At 40.6% G+C, this 19,924-nt stretch overlaps 1 protein-coding gene and 1 long non-coding RNA gene across 2 annotated transcripts in view; one reads left to right on the top strand and one right to left on the bottom strand.

The window, feature by feature from the left end:
* The window catches only part of LOC143817160 (uncharacterized), a 31,690-nt gene extending 18,798 nt beyond the window's left edge, over window positions 1–12,892 (top strand). The window contains exons 2-3 of the long non-coding RNA XR_013224082.1: window positions 5,908–6,080; window positions 12,408–12,892. This is a non-coding gene — a long non-coding RNA (uncharacterized LOC143817160). The remainder of the gene's footprint in view (window positions 1–5,907; window positions 6,081–12,407) is intronic.
* Window positions 1–19,924, bottom strand: part of MNAT1 (MNAT1 component of CDK activating kinase) — a 161,367-nt gene that overhangs the window by 98,536 nt on the left and 42,907 nt on the right. The window contains exon 6 of the mRNA XM_077265553.1: window positions 15,783–15,902. Within this exon, the coding sequence (XP_077121668.1) occupies window positions 15,783–15,902 (120 nt within the window). The remainder of the gene's footprint in view (window positions 1–15,782; window positions 15,903–19,924) is intronic.

The raw sequence follows: 19,924 nt of genomic DNA, 5'->3' as shown, positions 1-19,924 counted from the left end.
CTGTACAAGAATCTCAGATTTTTTTAAAGAAAAAAAACAGAAGCGCTAACCCCAAATGGTCTTTTATGACCTTATGGGGGACACAATATGGGTTTGTGCACATGACTATTTATTTATTTTTTTACAATGCTCATTCTGTGTTAACAATGACTCCGAATCATTATTCTCCAGGTCAGTATGATTATAGTAATAGAAAATTAGTATAAATTTGTTTTCCATTTAAGTGAAGAAAAATAAAAAATACAAAAGTTTGCAAAAAATAATAAAACTATGTGTCGCCACTTTAATATTAATTTTATTTATATTACACCAATATATTCCTCAGGACTTTAAAATTAATTATCTGAGACCCGTACGTAGTAATTTCCGGAGTCAAAAAATAACATATGCCTTGCACGGAGGGGAGAGAGAGAGAGAAGGGGAGAGAGAGAGAGAGAGAGAGAGAGAGAGAGAGAGAGAGAGAAGGGGAGAGAGAGAGAGAGAGAAGGGGAGAGAGAGAGAGAGAGAGAGAGAGAGAGAGAGAGAGAGAGAGAGAGAGAGAGAGAGAGAGAGAGAGAGAGAGAGAGAGAGAGAGAGAGAGAGAGAGAGAGAGAGAGAGAGAGAGAGAGAGAGAGAGAGAGAGAGAGAGAATAAAAAAAATAATTTCATTGACATACATTGGGTTTCGTGTTCCGGGTCCGGAACCCGACTTTACAGTAGAATCGGCCGATTCCATACGATCCGACATCCGAGAAGGTCGGGTTTCACAAAACCCACCTCGATCCTAAAAAAGCTAAGGTCGCTCAACCCTAGTTACGGCATTTTCCGATCGAGTTAAGTAATTTTATATTTTGATAAATTAGACATTTACGGACACAGAGATCCCACATGTTTAATTTTTTTTATTGGAAAAATGCAGGGTGATTGCAAATTTTATTTTTTAAAAGGTTATTTTTTCATATACATTGTTTTTTAGTCCCCTCAGAGGACTTGAACCTGCAAGATGGACAGTGGTATTTAAATGGTTCCCAGCAGCAACCAGAGCTCAGTGGTTAAAGACAGATGTTGGCTTTGTAACATTGCAGACATCTGCATCACATGTAAAGATTAAAGGGATTAAAGTGTGACTGGTATATTTATGCTCGCTGATAATGGTGAACTAGCGAGTGCTCGTTTCCATGATTATCAGCCTTTCTAACTAGACTGCCAATCACCCTTGGAGCAAGCAAAACACTAGCTCCTTGGGGGAACTGAGATTTAAGCTTGCCTAAAAAAAAAAAAAATCGTTCTCGGCAGTATGTCATCCTGTGTAAACAGAACATATCAAGTTAACAATAACTGAAGAGAGACAGACATGCAGAGGTGCTACAGCAGCTTCTAGTAAGTGTTCTACCATCTCACTCCTGAGCTGGAGTCACAGCAGCACAGCATGCGCTCAAGAGATCCTGGGGAAGAGAATATTTCCTTCTCTGTGTGTGCAGTGTTTGGAGGGATATAGTAACTGGTCTCCACATACCAGTGCAGTGAAAACCTGAGGCTGATAGTTTGGGGTCGGCAGGTTATGGCATAGCCTAAGAGAGCCTGCAGAGGGGAGACTGCTTATTAAAGCAGGATATAAGTCATATAATGCGGCAGATACAGCGATAATCCTCATGTACACACAACAGCTTATTCAGAAAATTCCTATGAAACAAGTAGCATTTAAAAAAAAATTATGAATAAAGAGGAGAATTCAGCATGCCAGGTCTAAGGGTTTTGGGTATTCTTTCTGGGAAGATTATTTAGTAAGAATTCAGCTTTGTTGGTTTTATTCTGACAATTCTTTTGCAGGTCTATTCATGCATTGTGAGCAGCATATGGGAAAAATCAGCGAGACTCAGCCCAGGAAACTCTACATATAAAAGCATGATTATCCGACAAAGAGGTGTTCAAAAGGGGACAGTGCCAATAAGAAAGGGTCAGAATACCCCAGTGATAATCACATTTTTGCAGATGAGAAAAAAATAATTACGATTCCTTTTTTTTTTCTTTAATGATCAAAACAATAATTGCCCAAAAATAACACACAAAAAAACAACAATAGACAGGCTACAATAATGCAGGTGGCGTCCGATGCATGCTGCCCATGGTTCAGGCCGCAAACCCAGCTGACAGATTCCTTTTAAAGAAAAAAATACCGTTGGCGCGCTCCGGTCTTTACACGTAATGTAAAGGGATATTCTGTTAGCAGAATTTAGAAACATATCCCATATCTTAAGGGTCACATCAGTGTCAGTTCGTGTACTGTCAAAAATGAAGGGTAAAGGATTGATTACATAATTTCTGAGGACCCAACCAATGTTACCCCAATGACCTGTTTGTCTTATACTTCTAGTATACAAAAAGCTTCAGTAACGTTCTAAATGGGAAGTCTCACAGCTCTGATCAGACAACCACCAGAAACTAAGTAAATACATTAGGAAATTGTTACGCTAACCAAATGTTACCAATTCTTGCATATACTGTACACAGGAATTCATCTTAGCAGGTCTCAAAGCCTTATAGCTTGTACAACAGAAACCAGAAATATTGTCAAAAACCTGATGGAAATAATCAATGGAATTTGTAAGGATCCGTTACCCATGAAGGACAAAGATTTAAGGAGTGGGCTGAAAGTTGTTTATTATTATTATTATTATTTTACTTCCAGCATGTCGAAAGCCATAACTTCACCATTTTTCATGTTCATTTTTTGTGGGATGCACTGTATAAAATGGAGTACATAGAATATTGTATTCATCCAACAAAGAAAAAATAATCTAAAAGTGAACCTGTCATCTGGAAAACAAACTTTCTCAGTTTTAGGAATACAAAACTGTTTGAGAGGGTTGTTACGTGTAACAAGCTGTAGATGGTATAGTTACTAGATATATACATCTTTTTACTTTCATTTTTTCTGAAAAGACATTAACCAAAATAGCAATTCCTGCATAGTTTTTTTGTATAATTTTTTCTCTGCTCTCCGTGTGGGATAAATAATACATTTATACTAGTCGTTACAGATGACTGTGACACCAGATATGACTGGCATGGTCTAGCAACCATCGGCACCCCATGACCACGGTGCAGAGAGCCAATGGAGTGACAGAGGGAGCAATCTCGCATTGTCACACGCTTTACATGCAGCAGTCGCTACTGATGGCAGCATCTAAACAGTTAATTAGTGTCAAACGCTGACACCACTCAATTTCTTCTGCTACATCTCTGGGAGCAGAGGGAATTGAATAGGATAGGAAGTGAATCATGATCCAAAAGGAGTGAATAATTACTGCCTTTTCACATACTAATGGAAGGTGGCACTTAAAGAGGCAGTGAGGCAATGGGATGTTGTTAAGGTGGGTAGTGCATTATAGGGGGTTGTCTGGTGAAAAAAGTTATCACCTATTTATGGGATAGGTGCTAACTTACTGATCGGTGGGCAACTGACTGCTCAAACCCACACCAAATTAACAGAATGGGGCACTTTTATCCCCTTGACAAAATGGAGTAGCAGTTCGGATGCTCAACTGCCAATCCATTTATTTTCTATGGGGGTCCCGGAAAAAGCTGGGAGCAGTACTCAGCAGCACCATACAGAATGACTGAAGTGGTGGACAGGCATGTGCATTACTACTCCACTCTAATGAGATTAAAAGTGTCTTGTTCTGCCAATTGGTGCATGTTCCTGAGGTCAGTCCTCCACCGATCTACAAGTTATTGCTTATGCTATGGATAGCCAATAACTTGTTTTCACTAGACAACTCCTTAAAAAAAACAACTTTTAAACTTTATTTCTTGGAACTTGCAATTGTACAAACTTCTGGGGAATACCATCATACAATGCCAGAAATGAAGAACAAACTCTCTGACCTCTGCTGTGACCTCTGCCTACGCAGTTGTGCAGTTTACTGGGCTGTAAATCCTTAAAGACGGGTCAAACCTGTTCTTCTTGGCACAGCGCCCTTCAACTGAATACATGGAGGAGATTATTCGGAGTGAATGAAGAGACGATTCTTACACAATGGTCGGGTTTCGTGTGCACGGCTAAATATAATCTCGCTTTCAAAATATATAAATAAAGAAAAAAAATTAAAATAAACAATTATCTCCCTTGTATGTAGTTACATCACGGAGAACTGCTAAGAGAATGCTACAAGTTCTTATGCCATTATTGGCAAAGTCCTTTCACTGGAGAATATTTGATTTTCCACGGGGCGAGACTCTCCCTAGATTATGTACAACCATTACCGAGTAAGACTATGGTCACAATTGCATCACAGCCATAGTTAGGAGTCTGAACAGAGGAACTTTCAGTTCTGTGTTTACTGCTCGTAATTCAGGTTACCAGCCACCGCTGCAGTCTATCAGAAGTGGCTGGTTTCTTAGGCAAGGAGAGCATGCTTACAAGCTCTTTACTATAGAGCTTGCAAGTGCTGTTCTGAAGCTGGCTGGATTGCTGAATCTGGCTAGCTTCTCCTCTATATGCTGCACAGGGAAAGCAGCCAGATTCTCCTCCATATGCTGCAGTGGGAAAGCAGCCAGCTTCTCCTCCACATGCTGCAAAGTGAAAGCAGCCAGCTTCTCCTCCATATGATGCAAAAGGAAAGCAGCCAGCTTCTCCTCCATATGATGCAAAGGGAAAGCAGCCAGCTTCTCCTCCAAAGCTGCAGAAGGAAAGCAGCCAGCGGCGCAAGAATGACGCAGGTCCAAACTGGCAATCTTTAAGAAGCACAAAATCTTACAGCAAGTCAGAGGAGTACAAAGCCAAAACAAAGCGGAGAATAACTCTTCATCTAATTAAATAATAAAATGAAGGCAATTCAGCTAACTCAGTGTTTAAGAGCTTTCACTTGCCTTAATCCGCAAGAGCGGAAGTCAACCAATGCCATTTGTCCATTACTGAGCAAGCTATACACATACAGACCGCTGCCTTTCCTGACCCTAGTACACACTAGGCTCAGAGTCTACGTGCTCCAAGTTGTCAGACAACAATTAAGCCACTAGTAGACTGTTCTGAAATTCAACTTGTTCAACCTTTCTCCCACCTCACATCATAAATAGGAAGAGAATTGGGAGGAACACCCCCAGACATGTTAGATCAGCTGGTCACGCCATTACCAGACTGACCATGCGGTTGCGGGCAGCGCTTAGAGATTCCAGACGTTTGTGGCTGATTCTTTATGTGCAACATTACAGTATATCCCTGGAGTTATTTTATGTACGTCAGGTTTTTTTTGTATCATTTTGCACTAAAAAGTCTCAAAAATAAACAGTTCAAGACGGAAAAAAAAGATCAATTTTGACTCTGCGTAAAATTCATGAACAGTGTGCGCCATTTTTAAAAATTTGACGAAAAATCTGGCAACGAATGCCCAATTACAAAAAAGAAAAGCGACTTTAAAAAAGTTCAAATGATGAATTGAGCCTCGGTGCTCATGTGTCTATAAGGCTAGGTTCACACAAATACAGTGCTATTTGCTGAGCACTGCATCTGGATTTTCGCCAGAATCACTGTGTGTGAACCTAGCCTACCTTAGGACAGTAAAGTGAACGATAAAACCATTAAATTTAAAGTGAAAATTTTTCTCGACAAATTCAATATCGGAACAATTGTGCAGCTCATCGCTTTGATCCTTATTTACTTCATTTTTTAATCTTATTTTTCATTTGTTAATAATCTAGCGAAGAGCAGAACCTTAGACCAGTTACTACACTTTTCCTTTGGCATGTAGACAAAATAAATTGGGGGTGAGGCTCTAACTATCAATTGTTTTACTATTGCAAATAGTTGTAGAGATGTGAATCAGTCAAGGAAAACATACGGATTCCAAAATAAGCAAATAGTACCATATTGATGAATATTTCCAGCTGTTTTATTTTAATCGTACAATTTTATTTTCTATTTTAAAGCCACACTGCAAGCTAATATGATAGTGGGATATTACCATCTTGCACACTCCCATATGTACGACTCGCCACCATCACAACCTTAAACTGCCTGCATCTGCCTCTGTGTACAGCCGAGGCCAACAACCTCCTTCTCTGATGACATCAGCTTTTCGACAACCCTATCTGGTGAAAAGGTACAAGAAGGGGGCGAGGTACAAGAAGGGGGCGAGGCACACTACCATTCAAAAGTTTAGGGTCACTTAGAAATTTCCTTATTTTTGAAAGAAAAGCACAGTTTTTTTTCCCAATGAAGCTAACATTAAATGATTCAGAAATACACTCTATACATTGTTAATGTGGTAAATTGCTATTCTAGCTGCAAACGTCTGGTTTTATAATGCAATATCTTCATAGGTGTATAGAGGTCCATTTCCAACAACCATTGCTCCAGTGTTCTTATGGTACTTTGTGTTTGCCAACTGTGTAAGAAGGCTAATGGATGGTTAGAATACCCTTGAAACCCTTGTGCAAGTATGTTAGCACAGCCAAAAACAGTTTGGCTGATTAGAGAACCTATAAACCTGACCTTCCTTTGAGCTAGTTGAGAATCTGGAGCGTTACATTTGTCGGTTCCATTAAACTCTCAAAACGGCCAGAAAAAAAGAACTTTCGTGTGAAACTCGACAGTCTATTCTTGTTATTAGAAATCAAGGCAATTCCATGCAAGAAATTGCTAAGAAACTGAAGATTTCTTACAACGGTGTGTACTACTCCCTTCAGAGAAGAGCACAAACAGGCTCTAACCAGAGTAGAAAGAGAAGTGGGAGGCCCGGCTGCACAACTGAGCAACAAGACCAGTACATTAGAGTCTGTAGTTTGATAAATCAAAGCCTCACAGGTCCTCAACTGGCAGCTTCATTAAATAGTACACGCAAAATGCCAGTGTCAACGTCTACAGTGAAGAGGCAACTCCAGAATGCTGGCCTTCAGGGCAGAGCGGCAAAGAAAAAGCCATATCTGAGAGTGGTTAATAAAAGGAAAAGATTAATATGGGCAAAAGAACACAGACAATGGACAGAGGAAGATTGGAAAAAAGTGTTATGGACAGAAGAATCCAAGTTTGAGGTGTTTGGATCACACAGAAGAACATTTGTGAGATGCAGAACAACTGAAAAGATGCTGGAAGAGTGCCTGACACCATCTGTCAAGCAAGATGTACGTAATGTGATGGTCTGGGGTTGCTTTGGTGCTAGTAAAGTGGGAGATTTGTACAAGGTAAAAGGGATTTTGCATAAGGGAGGCTATCACTCCATTTTGCAAACGCCATGCCATACCCTGTGGACAGCGCTTGATCGGAGACAATTTCATCCTACAACAGGACAATGACCCAAAGAACACCTCCAAATTATGCAAGAACTATTTAGGGAAGAAGCAGGCAGCTGGTATTCTATCTGTAATGGAGTGGCCAGCGCAGTCACCAGATCTCAACCCCATTGAGCTGTTGTGGGAGCAGCTTGACCATATAGTACGCAAAAAGTGCCCATCAAGCCAAACCAACTTGTTAGAGGGGCTTCTGGAAGCGTGGGGTGAAATTTCTCTAGATTACTTCAGCAAAATAACTGCTAGAATGCCAAAGGTCTGCAATGCTGTAATTGCTGCAAAGGGAGCATTCTTTGACAAAAGCAAAGTTTGAAGGAGAAAATTATTATTTAAAATCAAAATCTTTTTTTCGAACCTTGTCAATGTCTGGACGAGAAGAAGGAGGAGAAGAAGAAGAGTTGCCTTGGTGTGGAAAGTAGCCAGAGATCCTTGCACCCCCCACCATCTTATTCCCACTTCAATATTTGCCCTGATTCAGAGTGCTACCACTACAGCTCGCAGAGACAGCTTGGCATTAGAATTGTGTCCTGCGTCTCATCCAGCCGCTCGTCAATTAAGTACAAAGACTGACAGTTCATCTCTTCCAAAAAGATCAACTGGAAAAAGTTATTCTGGTATAGCATCTTCTTTAGCCCACGGGGTGCTGTGATGTAGGAGATTAAAGGGAATCTGTCACCTCCTGGGACACTTTTCAGCTATTTTTATGGGCATACAGGTAATAGAAATGTTGTAATAATAATAACTTATTTATATAGCGCCAACATATTCCGCAGCACTTTACAATTAAGCGGGGACATGTACAGACAATAAATTCAATACAAGTTAAGACAATTTAAACAGTGACATTAGGAGTGAGGTCCCTGCTCACAAGCTTACAATTTACAAATTTTAGTGCTTGAATCCCGCAACAGAATCCTGCGCAAAGGTACAGATTGGCGAGTGACTGCTGGACGCATGAGCGGGATTCTGGATCCACAACTGCACGTCACAGGTCTGTGTAATGTGCATGTGTTGTGAATTCTGCTCTTGGGCTCCCTCCGGTGGTTGTTAGTGGTAGTGCAGTTGTCTTGGGGTTGTAATCCAGGGCAGGTGTTTCTGCTGATTGCAGCTCTATTAGGTATTTAGGTGTGCAGGATCCATTACTCCTGGCCAGTTGTCCATTGTTCTTGGAGGGATTGCATCTCTCTCTGGTTCCTCATGCTCTGCTGCCAATTCAGCTAAGATAAGTGTCTGGTTTTTTGTCTCTGTGCACACATGCAGTGTGCTTTGCAATTCAGCGCAATTCATTGTGTTTTTGTCCAGCTTAGACTTTGTTTGGATTTTTCAGTCATGCTGGATTCTCAGGAGTTGCAGATATACTTGCTATGTCTTTAGTTAGATGTAGAATATTTGTATTTTCTGCTGTGGATATTTTTAGGATTTTAATACTGACCGCTTAGAATTCTGTCCTATCCTTTTCTATTTAGCTAGAAGTGCCTCTTTTTCTAAATTCTGTTTTTCTGCCTGCGTGTGTCTTTCCTCTTATACTCACAGTCAATATTTGTCAGGGGCTGCCTATCCTTTGGGGTTCTGCTCTGAGGCAAGATAGAATTCCCATTTCCACCTATAGGGGTATTTAGTCCTCCGGCTGTGTCGAGGTGTCTAGGACATGTTAGGTACACCCCACGGCTACTTCTAGTTGCGGTGTCAGTTTAGGGTTTGCGGTCAGTACAGGTACCACCTACTCCTGAGAAAGTCTCTCATGCGGCTCCAAGGTCACCGGATCATAACAGCATGGGAGGGAGGTGATAGTATAATGAAGAGCAGAGGCAGGGATTTCTCCACGTCTAGACAGCAACTATGAGGCATACAGACTAGATTAGCATCTCTAATACCTGTATGCCCATAGTAATAGCTGAAAAGTATCGCAGGTGGTGACAGATTCCCTTTTAAGGGTCACAATAGATGCAGGTGTTATTGATGAAATGGAAATTCCACTTTGTACTATACTATACTATACTATACTATCTGTTAAGGTGGAGTAGAAGGTAGACTAAAGCAGAGCACGTACTCAAGCTGATGGTGTCACAGTTAGAGGTAACAACACACAGCTATAACAGAGACTAGTGATGTGACATATTCCATTACGACCTCTGCTTCCTAGCCACTAACACACTTGCCAGAGGCAAAAGGGACAAGGTGTGACTTGCGTTTTGTACTAATACTGCAAGGATGGCTAATGGAAGTGGTGCTGCTGCTAATGTCTCAAACATTTTTTGCTGTGATACGTTTTTTTTTTCTTTATCACACAAATTGCCAATGGCATTTTTTCATTTACCATATATTTTGCACACAACATTCACCAATGTTTTTCGCAAACCCTGGAAAAATATGGAAACCATTCACTTTTAAAATTCTCCTTGCTCCCTTGACAAAAAAAAAAAATCTGTATCCTATTAAAACTCGCATTGAGATATATATATATATATATATATATATATATATATATATATATATATATATATATATATATATATATATATATATATATATATATATAGATATACACACACATACAATCAGCATGCAGTAGTTGTTAACAGACTGAACATATGAACAGCAGGTAGCATATGTTCACTCGAGTGCTTTCTGGGGTGGAATAAGAAAAAGATGTCGTGTGCGCATACCCCACACGACAATGGGGGGGTCATTTTTAAATAGTTTCACCAATTTTTTTCCTGTTTTTCTGAACTGAACTTACAGCCTAAAATAGAGCTGTGAATGCTATGAACTTATATTAAGACATTCATCTATAGAACGTGGGACTTTTCCAGATGGAAGAATACAAATATTATTGGATAGTGGACTTTCAGGGTTACCGTACACGAGTGCTGCGACACTGGAGTCAGCGGTGAGCCAGTCACACAGAGCTGACTCCTATAAAGTGCTTCTACTTCTCTTTAGGACGAGAGAAGGCAGGCTGGACCATCCTTTGTTATGTTTTACGCTGCCAGAAAAAGCACATTTTTCTATAGATCGGGTTCAGAATCAGTGTCTTTTCCAGAATTTTTTTTTATTATTCCTTAATGAGAAAAAAATAAAGAAGAGAGGTTTGGAAATGAAATCCATGGGGAATATGAATAAGCTGAATCCACACACCTCCAGCCCACCCACAACACCATTTCGCAGCTTTTCCCTCTGCAGGAAATTACTGCAAACTAATAAAACATAAAAACAGTCATTTCACAAATCTGAGCCGCTATAAAAAGGAACAAATTAGCCAATGTTAGCCAAAACCTACACACTGCGGCGGTGATTACGTGATCGTCGCTGCACACCAACCGGCCACGTACATGAAACTTCTGTTTACTACCATAACATCTAAAGCTCTGTCTTGTATCGTCAGAACAATTTCTATCATTGTATAATGAGGATTTATTTACTAAATTAAAGGTATTGTCTGCATTTCTATTAAAGCGACTGTCCCATTTCAAAATATTAATCATCCTATGGATTCCCAAGCTTAAAAAAATATAAACTGGGATCTTACGCTCCCCTCCGATTGTTGCCTCTTTGGTATTTGCAGACAGCACTGCGGACAATCACTGCGTTTGGTGGCTTGTTCCATCTTGCTAGGTAGAACTGTTGAGCCCCGTAATTTACTGCAGAGCTGTCAACGCTGCAGCCGATCAAAAAGACAGACGCAGCAGTGGAGAGTCATTCGAAGGAGGAAAGTAAAAGCTTAGCTTATATTTATTTTTAATCTTTTCCTAAGTCTACAAGCCTATAATATTTGAAACAGGACAACCCCTTTAGGTTGAAGGCAAACCTGCTCATTGGTGTGGATAGAGAGAGGAAGGAGAGATTTGATCTGAATGACTAACGTGCAATTATGTTATTGCTCATTTTAGCTTAAGAGAAGGGCACAGAAGCTAAATATTCCTTTTTCTATAAACCCAGAAAACCTCTTGTATATACGTACAAATTGGGATACGGGGATATAATGGACATTAGCAGTGTACATTAGAGGTATATGCAGAAGATTCCACAACAAACTACCTACGTCCATTACGTTAAAAAAAAAAAAAAAAAAAAAGGTATACTGTAGGGTATACACATTTTTGCAATGATGCCTCTAAAAAATAAATCCATGCTCTGGCTATAAATACTACTCATCAAAATTTAAAAAAAAAATCTTTATTAATGACAAAATCAGAACAAGTTAAAAAAAAAATCCCAATTGAACAATTTCTTACAGCTAAAAGTATATGTTCAGAGAAAAGCTTCTTTGAAAATCTATCTGCAGACTTTGCCCGGAGATCTCACGAAAGAGGCTATAGTAAATAGACTAATTAGACGGGGCTGTAAGAGGACGGCCAAGATTACAAGAAATGTATTCTTGTATGGTAACATCAAAAAAGATGAAAAAGGAGGTCAAGGAACAGGCACATTTCATATCCACTGTCTGTACTCAAAGGCAGGATCTCAGAACTATCAAACAAATATTGGAATGTTCTTCTTGTGGACCCTACCTCGGAGCAAATCGTACCAGCGTCTCCTTCGTTGCCAAAAGATCAGCTAATCTAAAAGACCTTCTAGTGCATAGTCATTGTGACCCCTCAAAAAAAAAAAAAAAAATCTACCTGAGATCGCTCTTTGGCACCCAAGAGATTTTTCCCAGGTGGTCTATAGAAAGCATGTTTGAATCTAGCTAAATGAAGAAAATGTATGAACTTTGATGGGTCTAGAATCTTGTGGAAACATATATGTTGGTTTAACCACTAGAGAGCTCAAACGTCAGGGAACATATTAGGGATGTAGAGAAGGCCTAATCCATACAGGATTGCACTCTTCTCAAAACCTTGCCACGACATTTCAAGTGTTTCCATGACTAATCCAAGAGGTCCCACAATTAAGGGGATCGATCAGGTAGATTTGGGCCCCTGTGAGGGAGCCATTGGTAAAATTCTGTCCCAAGTGGAAAGTAGATGGGTCTACTGGCTGGGTACTCTCAGCCCACAAAGGGCTCAATGAACATTTGGGCTTCACAGCATTCTTATAAAGACGTATCATTTTTAGGAGTTGGGGGGTATTCTTTGAAGTTGAGGCTGTTTCTTTTTAATCTTTATTTTAAAGGTATTCTCTCTTTATCTTGGTTTTAGATATAGTCATCTTGGACTAACTGTGGAAGACGTTGGTGTGATACCATGAAGTAAACAAGGACTGCATCTGGGCTTCTACACTAAGTTTGGACACCTTGCATATTGATGTCGTCCCTTAGGATATAACAGTCACTTCACCCCCATTCCAGCAGTAGGCATCTGAAGAACTTTCCATTGGGATCATGCGTTCACCGTAAAGTCGCAGTTGTCCAAAAGTGAACTAAATCATCATCTCTACACAATGGCCTTTTTTTGTAATGTCAATGCTTGTGCTGGGAGGGATTTTTGGTGACAGCGATAGTGGGATGTTATTCTTTTTATTCTAGTTATGTTGTCGCTGTATAGGTTAGTTATTCCTTCACTAATAGGGTCAACAAGAACTGATTAAGTGTGAGCTATGCCCTCAGTTATGGGCGGATATATTGTAACACATGACGTCTGTATCCTTTATCCTTTGAGGCTGGGATTACTTTATTCACAGTGAGTGGGAGGGTGCAATCAATATACTCCTTGGATACAGTGTCATTTTTATTGTAGTCGTGCATTTTATTTAGCACACAATGGCACCTATATAGTTATGTATACCCCATAGCTGTTCCACGTATGCGGGTCAAATAGTACTTTCCAGGAAGTTCAATTACCATATGGTGTGTGGCAGACATATCATGTGCCACAACATCCATACCGTCATCGGGTCTTTCACAGCATCTTTTGATGGTCAAACTATTCAAATAGGCTGCGACCCTCCTGTGTGCCACACCTCCGGAAGAAGCTTGTGGCGAAACGCATGTTTGGATGTGGACACACTACACCTGACATGTCTGGTCATTTCATCTTACGGCATGCTCATCTTCATAGGTATTTCTCCAGATTATGCTTGAGCTGTCTATGCACTTCTTTTTTTTTGTGTGTGTGTGTGTGTGTGTGTGTGTGTGTGTGTGTGTGTGTGTGTGTGTGTGTGTGTGTGTGTGTACTATACTGCTACCGCAGCTCATTTGAAGGCTTAGATATGCAGTACATTTATCAATATTTTTGCACAACTGACATTTTATGCCCTTATCTGGCTACAATATTTTATATACTGCGCAACTGACATTTTTCTCTTTGTTGTGTTCTGTGTCTTTATTATTGGTGGAGGACTAGAAGGATTTCTTGCTTTAAGAGACTGATTACAAGGTTTTTTCACTATTCTTCAGAACAACTTACTACTATTAATTTTTATGATGGTATCAATATAATTATTAGTCAGAATATAGTAGTGTTACCTCCTTGAGGCACTGTGCTTTATAACTTGCTCTGATTTTATTGCTGTTAATAAAGATATTTTTTCAATAGAGATGAGCGAGGACTAAAATGCTTGGATACTCGTTGCTGGAACCAAGTAATTCCCGATCCTCGCATGCTTGTTTCCAGTAACGAGTATAATTGGAATCAATGGGAAAGCAAAGCTTTTATCCAGCAGGGGATTCGAGTTTACATAGAGCACCACCCATTACTCACCAATTAACAAGTACATCCGAGCACTGTGATACTCGAGTGATAGCTGAGTATGTTCGCTCATCCCTAATTTTTCATCTTGATGGATCTCTTCTTTACTCTGGATAATATTTATAGCCAAAACATGGGGTATATCAGTTTTATTAAATGCCATTACCTTACATAATGTGGTGATTGAGTCTGTAAAAAAAGAGTTTAGCAAACTACAGTAATTTTTAAAGAAAAAAAAAAATAGCAAAAAAAAGAGTATACCAGCCAAAAAGACATTTTAGTGGGGTACATTTGACAAATGGTACAAACTTTCCTGCTGCACATACCAAATGGTCACTGCAAATAATAATAATATTTATTTATATAGCGCTAACATATTCCGCAGCGCTTTACAGTTTGCACATATTCGCTGTCCCCAATGGGGCTCACAGTCTAAATATGAGCAAGGTTAGCTCTCATTCACATATCCACGTTGAAACATGTACATGAAAAAATGGTGCCGGTGTCACTAGTGTGTCACCCATATGTCCGTTTTTACCATCAGTGTTTTTCATGAATGGATAAAGAACGAAATTACACAGCTTCTCCTATACTTTGCAATGTTAAACATGGATGGCACACGGATACACAGATGCCATCCGTGTGCTATATGTGTTTTTTTTTTTTTTACATGGACCCATACACTTGTATTGACCCATTTCAGCCGCAATACCAGGAAAAAAAAACGGACATGTGAATAGCACCATAGATTAGAATTGGTGTGTGTTCTATCTGTGAAAATGGATACAACACAGACGTCTGAATGAGGCCTAACGTTCCCTTAAAGTTTAAAACAGAAGTATAAAGATGTATATTGGCAAAAACCTGTACAGACAGGTGAAGGAAAGATTATCTTAAAGGGGTTGTCTGCTACCTGAACAACCCCTTTTTAAAAGAGCATTCCCCCTGGTAAAATAAAAGCACCATATACTGACCTCCTGCACTGGTGCAGTTCCAGCGTTGTTGGTGCTAGGTCTCCCAGGGCTCGATTGATGCCGTTATGCCTCGTAAACTCTGCAGCTGATCTGCAGTCACTATTGGGCTGCTGCGCTCTCACTTCCTTCGGCCAAACCTTGTACAAGAGGAAGATGTGGGAGCGCAGCAGCCCAATAGGGACTGCGGATTAGCTGCAGGGCTCACGTGGCTTAACATCATCACGTGAGCCCTGGGATGATGGTACCAGCGCGAGAGGTATCGGTTATTTTACATTTGCAACTTTATTTAAAAATGGGTTGTCCAATTAGTGGACAACCCCTTTAATGCTCCATAAGCTCTAAAGTCCTCTACAGATGATTTTTAAAGGTAATCTGTCAGCAGGCTTCTGTCATGTAATCCGAGAGCAGCATGATGCAGCGGCAGAGACCTTGATTCCAGCAATGTGTCACTTGCTGGGCTGCTTGCTCTCATTTTCATATAATCACAGTTTTCTCTGCTGCAGATCTAGCGAAGCTCTGAATGCTGAGCTGTGCATAACCCCGCCCACACCACTGATTGGAAACTTTGTGTACACTGCACATTGACAGAAGCTGGCTGGACCAGGAGGCACAAGACATCTAGTCCTGTAGTGAGTCTCCTGATCTTATTAAAACCACAACACACAGCCCAGTAAGTGTGTATAATATATATACATATATATCTCGCCGGAATCAAGGCCTCAGCTGCTCTCTGATTACATAGAGAAAACCTGCTGACAGATTCCCTTCAACAGGGTTCCTGAGATTGGAAACCAAAACAAGCAAGACAACCATATCCGTTTGGTCTGAATAATCACTTGTCATGCACAATACATTCTGACAAAGACTGATGGACACAATACTAACTATTTAACACATACTGAAACGGACTTACCATTTTGATGCCAGTAGAAAAAGTGACTGCTGGTCTTGTCTTCTCAATCTGCACTTCGATCTGAGTGGTTTTACCCTTGTGTTGGGCCAGGAGAATAGATGCCGGAAGGTGAGAAGTCTCCTGCAATGGTTGGAAGGGAAAGGGAGTAAAATGTAATAAACATATTTACATTAAAAACTTGACAAACACATGCAAATAAGGGAGACAAAAAAATGGCACATATCGACCTGTGCTCTGCGCTCTTCTGCTCAATTCACTGTTTTTCAAACGTGACTGGATAAAGATCTAGATTGGTCGAAATGTCAAATGATTGTAGCCCATCACAAAATGTAATGTTAGCGTGATCCATGGCACTCACCAATAGCTGCAAAGCTCAATCCATTTTTTTTTTTTTCCTTCATATATACTTACCTTGTAATGTCTTCACATCCAGATGTGACAGGATCCCAGAATTCCAAGCGGCAGAATTTCACCGACCTCAATATTCGGACACCCAAGTGATGGGTGTCTCAATATGGAAACTGCGCGGTACCACCAGTGGAACCCCGTCGCACCACACACACACACACTGTATATGCCATACACCCCACACACACACACACACACTGTATATGCCGTACACCACACACACACACACACACACACACACACACACACACACCAGCAGAGAGACAGAGTACAGGGGGAAGACAGCTCAAACGGGACAGCACATGAGGGGAGAACACAGCACAGGAAGGAGAGAGACAGCAGACATGGGGTAGACAGGTCAAAGAAGAGAGCACAGACGGGAGAAGTCAGCACATGGGGAAAGCGAGTGGAGAGGTGGGGGAGAGATTCTCAACACTACAAAGCCTGCCCTCATCGTGACATTACCGCCCTCCGAATGCGATAGCATCGGGCCGCCATCTAGTAATATATATATATATATATATATATATATATATATATATATATATATATATATATATATATATATATATATATATATATATATATATATATATATATATATATATATATATATGTATGTCTATGGGGTACTTCCGTCTTTCTGTCGGCAACTTCCGTCACGGAAATCCCGCGTCACTGATTGGTCTCGCCAGCTGCCTGTCATGGCTGCCGCGACCAATCAGCGACGGGCACAGTCCGATTAGTCCCTCCCTACTCCCCTGCAGTCAGTGCCCGGCGCCCGCTCCATACTCCCCTCCGGTCACCGCTCACACAGGGTTAATGCCAGCGGTAACGGACTGCGTTATGCCGCGGGTAACGCACTCCGTTACCGGTGCTATTAACCCTGTGTCCCCCCCAACTTTTTACTATTGATGCTGCCTATGCAGCATCAATAGTAAAAAGATCTAATGTTAAAAATAAAAAAACAAAAAACCTGCTATTCTCACCTTCCGTCGTTCGACGATGCGCTCGCGCCTGCCGCCATCTTCCGTTCCCAGAGATGCATTGCGAAATTACCCAGAAGACTTCGCGGTCTCGCAAGAACGCTAAGTCATCTGGGTAATTTCGCAATGCATCCTGGGAACGGGGCGGCAGCCGCGAGCGCATCGCCAGAGCTCCGCTGGATCCCGGCGGGTGAGTATATAACTATTTTTTATTTTAATTATTTTTTATTTTATTTTTTTAACACGGATATGGTGCCCACACTGCTAAATACTGCGTGGGCTGTGTTATATACCGCGTGGCTGCTATATACTACGTAGCCAGTGTAAGATACTGCGTGGCCTGTGCTATATACTACGTCGCCTGTGTGCCTGTCTTATATACTGCGTGGCTGCTATATACTGCGTGGGCTGTGCTATATACTACGTCGCCTGTGTTAGATACTAAATCGCCTGTGTTAGATACTACGTCGCCTGTGTTAGATACTACGTGGCTGCTATATACTGCGTGGGCTGTGTTATATAGTACGTGGGCTGTGTTATATACTGCGTGGCCTGTATTAACGCATCAGGTATTCTACAATATGTATGTATGTATGCATGCATGTAGCAGCCACATAGTATATAGCACAGGCCATGTAGTATTTGTCTGCTATATACTATATGGCTCCTACATACTACATGGCCTGTGCTATATACTATGTGGCTGCTATATACATACATACATACATATTCTAGAATACCCGATGCGTTAGAATCGGGCCACCATCTAGTATATGTGTGTGTGTATATATATATATATATATATATATATATATATATATATATATATATATATATATATATATATATATATATATATATATATATTAAACTGATAGGACTTGATTTGGAAAGGCTCACACCTGTCTATATAAGACCTCACAGCTCACAGTGCATGTCAGACCAAATGAGAATCATGAGGTCAAAGGAACTAGCCAAAGAGCTCAGAGACAGAATTGTGGCAAGGAACAGATCTGGCCGTGGTTACAAAAGAATTTCTGCAGTACTCGAGGTTCCGAAAAGCACAGTGGCCTCCATAATCCTTAAATGGAAGAAGTTTGAGACCACCAGAAGTCTTCCTAGACCTGGCCGTCCAGTCAAACTGAGCAATCGTGGGAGAAGAGCCTTGGTGAGAGAGGTAAAGAAGAACCCCAAGATCACTGTGGCTGAGCTCCAGAGATGCAGTAGGGAGATGGGAGAAAGTTCCACAAAGTCAACTATCACTGCAGACCTCCACCAGTTGGGCCTTTATGGCGGAGTGGCCTGACGCAGCTTCTCCTCAGTGCAAGAGATATGAAAGCTCGCATAGAGTTTGCTAAAAACCAAATGAAAGGAGTCCCAGACAATGAGAAATAAGATGCATCATGCTATGGGGGTGTTTTTCAGCTGCAGAGACAGGATGACTGGTTGCCATTGAAGGAAACATGAATGAGGACAAGTACAGAGATACCTTGGATGAAAACCTCTTCCAGAGTGCTCTGGACCTCAGACTTGGCCGAAGGCTCACCTTCCAACAAGATAATGACCCTAAGCACACAGCTAAAATAACAAAGGAGTGGCTTCAGAACAACTGTGACCATTCTTGACTGGCCCAGCTTCAGCCCTAACCTAAACCCAATTGAGCATCTCTGCAGAGACCTGAAAATGGCTGTCCACCAACATTCACCATCCAACCTAACGGAACTGGAGAGGATCTGCAAGGAATAATGGCAGAGGATCCGCAAATCTAGGTGTGAAAAACTTGTTGCATCATTTCCAAGAAGACTCATGGCTGTACTAGCTCAAAAGGGTGCTTCTACTCAATACTGAGCAAAGGGTCTGAATACTTATGACCATAAGATATTTCAGTTTTTCTCTTTTAATAAATTTGCAAAAATTACTACATTTCTGTTTTTTCAGTGAAGATGGGGTGCGGCGTGTACATTAATGAGAAAAAAATGAATTTGAATTTACCAAATGGCTGCAATGAAACAAAGAGTGAAAAATTTAAAGTAGTCTCAATACTTTTTGTACCCACTGTATATATACATACACACCATGTTGCATAGGCTTCTTTATTACTATTAAGAGCTGTATATGTTGCCTAGAATTTAGCTGAAAAAGACATGGGGGAGGAACACTGTGAAAAGAGCATGGTCTTTTGCATTCTTTCAGTCAATAGGCATTGCAAGGCTTGTTCTCAGTAGCAGGGCTAACCGACTTCAAGCCTGTACTCACCTCATACCTAATGTCCTCTCCAGTGGTATACTTGGCTAGCTGTGCTCCTCCCAAATGTCCTTTTCAGCTAAATGCCAAGCACAATATCCAGCCCTAGTTCCTTGATCTATTTTTAATGAGATCTGAGCATCCACCAAATTACATCTTTTATGGGCATCCTTTTTAAGTCTACATATACAGAATACACACACTTTTTTATTTTATTTGTTTACAAGGAGACAGATCAGTAAAAATCAGGGAACTGAAACACAGCCCACTGTCGCTTCACACTCACATCCTTCTTCAGACAGTATCTCCTTGTGAAAATAAAAAGGACTGAACTTTGCAACAATCAATGATTGCTGAGGATATATGTCTTTTTATTGGAATTCCCTAGAACTAGAATAATTCTTAATTAAAAAAAAAAAAGTTTAGATTAAATTGTCAGCACTTTCAAACTAGACATGGATGAGTACTTTCAATAAAGCGATGGGTGTTAATCACCGTTAAGCC

Source organism: Ranitomeya variabilis, chromosome 1 (genome assembly GCF_051348905.1).
Source record: "Ranitomeya variabilis isolate aRanVar5 chromosome 1, aRanVar5.hap1, whole genome shotgun sequence".
In the NCBI taxonomy this organism is placed as follows: domain Eukaryota; kingdom Metazoa; phylum Chordata; class Amphibia; order Anura; family Dendrobatidae; genus Ranitomeya; species Ranitomeya variabilis.
Note: the sequence above shows the minus strand (reverse complement) of the source record. Positions and strands in the feature narration are given on the sequence as shown.